General features: G+C 48.1%; 1 protein-coding gene across 1 annotated transcript; it reads right to left on the reverse strand.

Annotated features, from left to right (window-relative positions):
- Positions 1 to 2,448: 2,448 nt before the first annotated feature.
- LOC132875672 (corepressor interacting with RBPJ 1-like) lies at positions 2,449 to 3,431 on the reverse strand. The gene has a single exon (XM_060912622.1). It carries the CDS (start codon positions 3,400 to 3,402, stop codon positions 2,449 to 2,451), a length of 954 nt encoding a protein of 317 aa, XP_060768605.1. The 5' UTR covers positions 3,403 to 3,431.
- Positions 3,432 to 9,364: the final 5,933 nt, after the last annotated feature.

The raw sequence follows: 9,364 nt of genomic DNA on the forward strand, positions 1-9,364 counted from the left end.
TTTTTCAGCTCACTTCAGCTCGCTTCAGCTCACTTCAGCCCGACACGGCTCGCGTTTCGACTACCAAAGAACAGCACAACTCGGCTCGCTTCAGCCCTGCTTAGCCCCTAAAATTCGCACCGTTTTGGAGTGGGGCTGAAGCGAGCCAAAGCGAGCCGAGTGAGGCTGGGGGCATGAGCAGACACTCCCCTGTGCACTGATTGGTGAGGAGGAGTGTCCTCACATGCCCACACACGCCCCGCGAGCACGCTGGGATCTGTAAACACCGTAAACCTGGAAGAAGAAGAATTACGAATTACGAGAATTTCTGGAGCCTTATGCGCCTCGCCTCATCTATACGCTCTTGCCAGTATCTGTTGGCGTTGTCGGTGACAACAAGCCACAGAACCAAGACCAGCAACACTAACGACTCCATGTCCTCCATGTTTATTGTTTACTATTCGGGTCATGAGACTACCGCTTAAAAGCTTACTGATGTCACTGTTTGCGCTGCTTAACGACATCACATGATGTCCACCCACTTTCGCTAACTCCACCCAATGTGTCCACCCACTTCCAGCCAGCACGGTTCAGCGCGGTTGTAGTCGAAATGCAACTCCAACAGCCCCGCTCAGCTCGACTCAGCCCAACTCAGCACGGCACGGCTCAGCCCAACTCAGCCGCGTTGGTAGTGGAAAAGTGGCATAAGGGAACTTCCACAAGACGGTCAGTTGTCCATCAAGGGCAGTGTTGTGAATGTTCCAGTTGATGTCTCTCCTATTGTCACTGCTCGGCCACACCCCATGTCTGCATCAGAAATGGTTCCAGTGAATCAAAATCACTTTTATTGCCAGGTATGTGAACACACATGAGGAATTTGACTCTGGTTTCACTTAGCTCTCTTAGTACAAACAGATGATAAAAAAAGCATAGACAAAAAACAAATAAAAAAGCTATGTACATGTGGAATCTTTTGGTGCAAAACGGTGCATAGTGCAAGGATGACTTAGTAAATATAAATATACAGTGTGCACGGAATGACAGTATGAGTGTGCAGATATTTCACAGCTGATGTTACTGATATTTGAGTCTGGTTTTAGCTGTTCATCACAGAGACAGCCTGAGGAGAAAAAAACTATTCTTGTTTCTGATTGTTTTTGCGTACAGTGATCTGTAGCGTCTCCCAGAGGGGAGAAGTTTAAACAATTTGTGACCAGGGTGTGATGGGTCTGCAGAGATGTTACCTGCCCGTTTCCTGACTCTGGACAGGTACAGGTCTTGGATGGAGGGCAGGCTGACACCAATAATTTCTCTGCAGACCTTATTGTCCGTTGCAGTCTGTTCTTGTCCTGCTTGGTGACCGATCCAAACCAAACAGTGATGGAAGAGCAGAGAACAGACTGAATGATGGCAGAGTAAAATTGTGTCAGCAGCTCCTTAGACAGGTTGAGCTTCCTGAGCTGGCGCAGAAAGTACAACCTCTGCTGAGCCTTTTTGATGATGGTGACTGTGTTGGTTTCCCCCTTCAGGTCCCAGGAGATTGTGGAGCCCAGAAACCTAAAGGTTTCAACAGCAGTCACAGTGTTGTTGGTGATGGGTGGCAGGGTGGGGAGGCTCCTCCTAAAGTCCACTGTCATCTCCACAGTTTTGAGCATGTTCAGTTCCAGATTGTTCTGACCGCACCAACAGACCTCCCGTCTGTATGCAGACTCATCTCGGATGAGGCCGATGACCGTTGTGTCATCTGCAAATTTCAGGAGTTTAACAGACAGGTCTCTTGAGGTGCAGTCGTTGGTGTAAAGGGAGAATAGCAGTGGGGAGAGCACACACCCCTGGGGGGCACCAGTGCTGATAGTCTGGGTGCTGGATGTGATGCTCCCCATCCTCACCTGCTGCTTCCTGTCAGTCAGGAAGTTTATAATCCACTGACAGGTGGAGGAGGGCACAGTGAGCTGGGTGAGCTTGGTGTGGAGGATGTCTGGAACGATGGTGTTGAACGCCAAACTGAAGTCCATAAACAGGATCCTGGCAGACGTCCTTGCAGAGTCAAGGTGTTGCAGGATGTAGTGCAGTCCCATATTGATTGCATCATCCGCTGACCTGTTTGCCCAGTAGGCAAACTGCAGGGGGTCCAGCAGGGGGTCTGTGATGTCCTTCAGGTGTGACAACACCAGTCTCTCGAAGGACTTCATGACTACAGATGTGAGGGCTACAGGCCTGTAGTCATTCAGTCCTGTGATGGTGGATTTCTTGGGAACCGGGATTATTGTGGAGCGTTTGAAGCATGAGGGGACTTCACACAGCTCCAGGGATCTATTGAAGATCTGGGTGAAGATGGGGGCCAGCTGATCAGCACAGACCTTCAGACAGGAGGGTGAGACACCATCTGGGCCAGGTGCCTTCCTGGTCTTCTGTCTGCGATAAAGCTGACAAACATCCTCTTCACAGATCTTGAGTGCTGGTGTGGGGTCAGAGGCGAGAGGAGGCAGAACGGCACCCTACTGGGCATGGTGGCAGCGTTTGGCATGCACCACCAGCCAGTTTTGACAATGACGACTTGACCCAAGGAAAATGGATCAAGTGGTCACCAGAGGAGGATTTTTGTCTTCCACTGGAAGAAGGACCACCAGCCTTCTTATATCCCTCCTGATGACTGCTGGTTCGATCTTCACCCTTCTCTCTTTCACGCTCTCTTCGCTCTTTGTTCTTATTCCTCCATTCCATCTCTTTGCTCTCATTTGGCAGACTTTCTTTTCTATGCATCCGACTTCTTTCCTGTAGTCTGTCCTGCTCATTTGACTGTGCACGTGCATGTTTGTCTCGGCTGTGCTTAGAATCAGGACTCTGACCATGATTTCTATTGCAAGGCTCCTTGTTTTTTCCTCTCGACCTTCCTTCATTCTTACTATCAGAACTGCTCTCACTGGATGAGTCCCTCCTCCTATTCTTTCTGCCCTTCTTCACTTTTCTAGCTTTGGGCCTTTCAGATTCAGACTCCGAGCTGCTACTACTGTCTGAGGTGCTGCTAGAGGAACTCGCAGTCATCTTTTTCTTCTGTTTTTGCTTCATGGTTAAAGATTTAAGGAACTCTACTTCAGGATCATCTTTAGCGTACTTTTCACGAGGAGCAACCTTCTGCCACTCAAACTTGTATTCAGATTCTCCTTCCTCTTTGGTTTCCTCTTTTGATACACCAGGAGGAGCTTCATACATACAATTCAGGCCGTTTTTCACCCTGTCATCACACATCAGCAGTCTGTTGTTGTAGGCCTCCTGCTCCTTCACATAAGTCTGCATCAGCTCCTCCTGCTTCTTCTTCTTGAAGGTTATTTTCTGTTCTGCCATCCATACCTTCTTTATGTTGGATTTTGACGCTGGGTGAAAATCCTTCTTGCACATAAAATTAGCAAACGACTTCCCCATGGCTGAACGCAGAGGAAACGCCACAGAAAGAACAAGTGTCCTTCACTTCAAAGGGGCCAAACAGGTCAAGGGTAGTGAACTCAAAGGGGCTGGCTCTCTGGGTGGGTTCTGGAGGCAGATCACTCATTACTTGGCGGCACAATTTAGCTTTCTGCTTTGCGCAGGTGACACAATTGTTAAGGATTTTCTTAACCAATTTTCGTCCCTGCATCTGATTTGGGAGTATCAGGGTCTTGGGCTCTGTTGACCTGTCATTACTGGCACTGTCAAGTTCCTCACGCCTCCCACTTTGACCGGTCAGGACCCAGGGTTTGAGCAAGAAACCTCCTGCCTTTAAGATAGTTTCGACTCCTCTGGTCATCCTAATTAAAGCATGGAGGTCATCATGGGAGGTTAATATGTCATCAACATAGCAGTCCTCTGTCAGAATCCGGCGTTCTGCGATCATGGATGTGAATTGGGGCAGGTTAGCAGTTTCCCTCATGGCGACCTGAGCAATGCACCCAGCAGGTTTGTCGCCAATGTTGACCCTAACAACAGCAAACTCACTGATTTCCTCCTTGGGGTCATCCCTCCAGAGGAATCGGTGGAGGTGTACTTCCTTGTCCTTAAGCCACACCGAATTATACATTTTCTTGACATCGCCGAGGGCTGCATACAACCCGCTCCTGAATTTCAGGAGGACTCCTCGGATAGGGTTGAGAACATCAGGGCCTTTATAGAGCAGGTTGTTTAGACTCATCCCTTTGAACTCCTGGCTGCTGTTCCAGACTATTCTTACTGGCATGGAGCTGGAGTGAGGATTGGGTGCGACCAGGTGGCTGATATACCACACAGGCCCATTCCAGTCTTCCATCTGCTTCCTGGTGAGCTTAATGGCTGCTCCTCTTGCCACCATGTCATGAATCTGCTCTCCATAAGCTGCTTTCCACAAAGGTTCTTTTGCCAGCCGCGCCTCAGTGTTCTGGAAGGTTGCTTCAACTGCTTGGCGGTTGTTTGGCAGAATTGCCGGGCTGGCCTTCCACAGGTAAGCAGCATCCCAGTGTGGAGAATCACTGTGTTTGTCTGCCAGGACATACGAGAGACAGGCTTTTATTTTTTCCAAGTCCCTTTCTTCTCCAAGGGTCATCTCTTGGCCACCCGGGGAACATTTGCCACAATTGCAGCCCCCACATTTTGGGTTGCATGCTGCCCCAATACTGTCCCACTTGAACCATTCAAAAATTTCTTTATTTGTGGCACTGGTGTTACTGAAAGTTATGGTCCGTGTTGAGTCCTCATCCGGGCTTTTTATGCTTACACGGACCTCTCTGTAAAGCCTTGAGAAGGTCCTCATGGTTCGAGCAAAGTGGGTTTCAGACTGGTGTAGCGTCAGGTCAACAGACTCGAAGAGGTCAGGGTGGGTACCACCAACCGTTTTGCCTAGCGGGCCATCCCAGAGGACGAGATCACCCTCCCTCTTGAATGGTTGTGGAACCAGACGGCCTTCTCTATGACTTATGAGGAGGTCAATGGTCTCAAGGCAGGCCAGCTCTGCCATAGCAACATCAGGAAATATTTTCTGGAGTTGTTGAGGGGTGACTGGGTGGCTGACCTCAGCGATGCTTTCCAGCCCGTAGCAAAGCAGCTTGTGTTCCACCACCGTTCCCTTGGTGGTCCTCACTCTCAGGCGGAGGGTATACCTCTTTGTTCTGACCTTCTTGGTCATTCCTCCGACACTATGAACTATCAGTCGAATGCTCTCACCATTCAGTCCGAGCCGCTGAGCTGGGTGATGTAATTTGTGTCGGAGGCGAGATCTATCAAGGTGCCTATGAGCTGGCCTGAGTTGGTTGTGACCTCCAGCAGCATCATCACTACCGGATACTCCACTGGTCCATTTCCAGCAGCACAGGTTATGGCAGAGGTCTTATTTGAAAAGGCGTTTCTGAATTCCTGCCTCAATTCAGGAGTGACCTTTGCCAGGAGTTCTTCTTGCCGACTAGTGAGACCGAGGCCTTTGCTATTTGTCCTCCTCTTGGCACTTTCCAGAGGCATGACTCGGGGACAGAGTAGGTAGTGGTGAGGCTCATCGGATTGGCAGTCTGCTTTGGTGCAGATGAACTTTTTGTTGTTGCAAGCACTTTGCATGTGAAAGCCAAGACACTGACAGCACAGCCCGTGCGAGTTGAGATGACTTTTCTTTGTATGAAGATCCATCCCTCTAAACGAGGCACATGCAAAAAGCCTACCAGCATGGGTCTTTTCAGAGCAAGCTGTGCATGAGCCTGCCTGTAACTTTGACCCCCTTTGGCCTGAGGTGGCTTTGGAGAATGCCTTTTTGGCTGACTTGTCCACCGGTGATTTTGCTGAGGAGTTGCCTTCTCTGAGGCTGTCGTCCAACTGGTCCAACTCCTCCAGCATAGCCTCCTGTTTCTGGAGGAACTTCAGTAGTCAGTCAAAGTGGTTTTGCGGGCTGAATTCATTCAGTGGCTCTGCCTTATGCTCAATCCATTTTTCTTTTAACGAGCTGGGCAACTTTCTCTCCAATGACTGTGCAACGAGGCGGTTTTTTAATATGTCCTCTTCCCCCAAGATCACCAGATTGCTCAGGGCCCGCTCCATGGCCTGGATTAACTCGATCGCTTTCCAGGGGTCATTTCCCTTCACAGGGGGTAGGCCTTCGATTTCCTCAGCAATCTTCAGGACGATCCTCGCTTTATTCCCAAAGCGGTTATCGAGGCGTCTGAACATCTCATCGGTCGTGGAACAACTAAACAAGACAAGATCTCTTTTCACATTTTCACTCAGGCTTGCCAACAGGTGGAACCGAGTGACTGCAGCAGTCCTCAGTGGGTTGCCCAATAGCTCCAATTCTGCCCACTCAGCCTTCCACCGATAGTAATCAGTCATGTCTCCTGAGAAGACAGGTAGCCGTGTTCTCTCCAGACTGATTTGTGGTTTTAAGATGGTAGGCGGGCTAGGTGGTGATAAGGCCGCTGGGGTGGTGGGTTGGCTGAGTGTTTTCTGCACACCAGATCCACTTGGTTCTCGCTTGGGTGTGCGGCTTGATATCTTCCAGCCAAGCTCCCAGTCCCGTGCTCTGTTCCTGAGCTTGAAGAGATGCTGCTTATGGTGGGTGACCTTGTCCGAGACGATGCACTCCCATGCAAGCACCTTCTGCTCTAGCTCATGTATCATTTCAAGTAGGCCATCACGTAGGGCTTCATAATCATGCTCCAGCAGGTCTTGGATATTTGTGGCTTCCACCACTTTACATCTCTCTTCTGTGGCTTCAGCATAGAGCTCAATTTCTGGCTGAGCAAACTTGGTCCACAGGGTTTCTCTGGCCAGCTGGATGGTTTCAGTGTAGACAGAAAGGCATTGCTCTGTTTTTGCTTTGACCCTCGCTGCCTCTCCTTCAGCACCATCCACCTCTGCTAAGGCCTCCATGAGCTCTAGGCCGATGTCATGCACCTTGCCGAAGTCACCACTAAGTGCACGGATTTCTTCAATGAGTGCTCCTTTTTCTATAATGTCAATAGTGAGAGAGAGCTTGTTACTCCTTTTTGTCAATGCTGCGTGTGCGGAGGCCCACTTTCCCTTTAGGGCCACAATTTCGGTCGACTCCATTTTGCTATATGAAGTGGAGCTTAACAGAGGGCTTTTCCTCTTCCTCCTCTTAACAGGTCGACTAGATGGCTTGGTGGTTTACTTGGTGGTGCACCTTGGTTAATAACTGTTCAGTTATCCCACCGAAAGGGGGGCATCAAGACGCAGTAGATCGTAATAACTCTTTGTGGTTCTTTATTCCTTTTCAATTCAAGTTTAGTTCCACGTTTTCTTTAGTGGTTTCACACTTTCATTAGCTGAATTCATGTTCATTTCCACATTTCTTTAGTTGAATTCAAGGTTTACTTCCACAATCTTTAGGTTATTAACCTATAAACACAAGAGGCCATAAGGCCATGATGTAAGTGAAAGCCAAGCCCACTAAACATCAGAGTACACAAACATGTATAGCAATAGGATAAAGATGAAAATATGTACCCAGAATTATAAATATTACAGTTAAATGTAAATCGCATTATACTAGATGTCTATAATGTCAACATATTAATCAGTAAATGCACATTTAACTGAATAAGGAAAAGGCCACAATACAACAACAGCCTTGCTCTTTAGCCACACAAGTTTAGCATTGCAGATAAACCACATAACATAGCAGAGTTAGCACAGCATAGCAGTTAGCAATGTAAATAAACAGCATAGCACAGTTAGCACAACATAGCAGTTAGCAACATAACACATAGCCATAACATTCAACATTGCATTAAACCATTTGTGTTACTAAACATCATAGCCATTACCAGTAAGTTTAACACTATATTTACACACTACATTTACACAAGACAAGCCCACAAATAATAATCTGCGCAACCAAGAGCACAAAGCCATAAATGCAATTATCAGTAAACTAATTCATTGTCAACGCAAACATCGGATCAAATCAGATACCGCGACCAGTGCCAAGCTTACAAACAGTGGATTTCACCCAGTGGACTAAAACAGTGGATTAAGGCCAAAAGTACAATTTAAAACTGCAGCTTGAATGAATGAAGGAAAGATGACTTACCAGTGGTGTACTGCTGTCTCGATGGAACGCCATCCTAAAACTTTGGATCTCGCGCTGGTTTAAAGCGCATGTGCAGCTCCAATTGGATGCCAAATCGGCAGCTTCAGATCTCATTGGCTCACGTCACAACAGTTAAATTTGCCCTGCATACCAACCAGGTAAGACATCTCTCTCGCTCATTTTCTTGCGTTGCGTTGTTTTCAATTTCATTTGCTGCGTGCAACCTCGGCCACGCACCATGAGCAAAACAAAACAGGGTCACTTAATGCGCTGTTTATATTTTGGCAGTTTGTGGCTGAGGTTTGCTCTGTTAAAGTCCCCCAAAACAATGAGCGAAGATGGAGAAAAAGGGTGTTTTTTCTCCACGTTGTTTATCTGGTCAGCCAGGTGTTGTAATGCCTCAGTAACACAAGCCTGAGGAGGGATGTAGACTCCAACCAGGATAAACGAGGAAAACTCTCGTGGAGCATAAAACGGTTTGCAGTTTATGAATAGTGTCTCCAGATGAGGACTGCATGATTTGTTTAGAACCGTGACATCAGTACACTAACCTTCGTTAATGTAAAAGCAGACTCCACCTCCCCTCGTTTTCCCCATGAGCTCCGTTTCGCTGTCTGTTCGGTGCAGGTGAAATCCAGGCAGGTGGAGAGAAGTGTCTGGGATGTGCTCACCGAGCCAGGTTTCGGTGAAGCACAAGGCAGCAGATCTGTTAAAATCCGTGTTGATTGTGTTGAGGAGCAGCAGTTCGTCCATCTTATTGGCCAGAGAGCAGACATTAGCCAGGTGAATAGACGGGAGCGCAGTGCGAAACCCCCGCTGCCTCAGACTGACGAGCATGCCAGCTCGCTTCCCCCAGTGTCTCCGGCGTCCTTGGCAGAGACCATAGAGAGCTGCTGCTCCTCCAACAAGTAGCTCTGGAAAACTTTCCGGATCGATGAAAACCAATGAAAAAACTTTACTGGTGATTATTCCAATGTTTGAATTCTTCTCTGGAGTATGTGACCAGAGAAGAAGTGCAAGAAACACAACAAATACACAAAAACGTAGAAAGTATGAGAGAGCAAAGTACGAGAGAGCGAAGTGCCGAGGCAACCGTCCGTGGCGCCATCTTAGTATACAGTGAAACTTAAAAGGAAACAAGAGCACAAAACGGCAGCCTTTACAAAAAATTTAAGACCTCTGTTACTCCTTTTCCACCGAATGAGTTCCAGGGCTGGTTCGGGGCCAGTGCTGGTGCTGGTTCACAACTCATTCAACTTGCGAGCCAGCTGAGAACCAGTTTGCTTTTCCATAGCTCGTGGTGCTAAGGGAAGCCACATCATTACGTCGCTGTATATGTCAGTTACG

Source organism: Neoarius graeffei, chromosome 28 (genome assembly GCF_027579695.1).
Source record: "Neoarius graeffei isolate fNeoGra1 chromosome 28, fNeoGra1.pri, whole genome shotgun sequence".
NCBI lineage: Eukaryota > Metazoa > Chordata > Actinopteri > Siluriformes > Ariidae > Neoarius > Neoarius graeffei.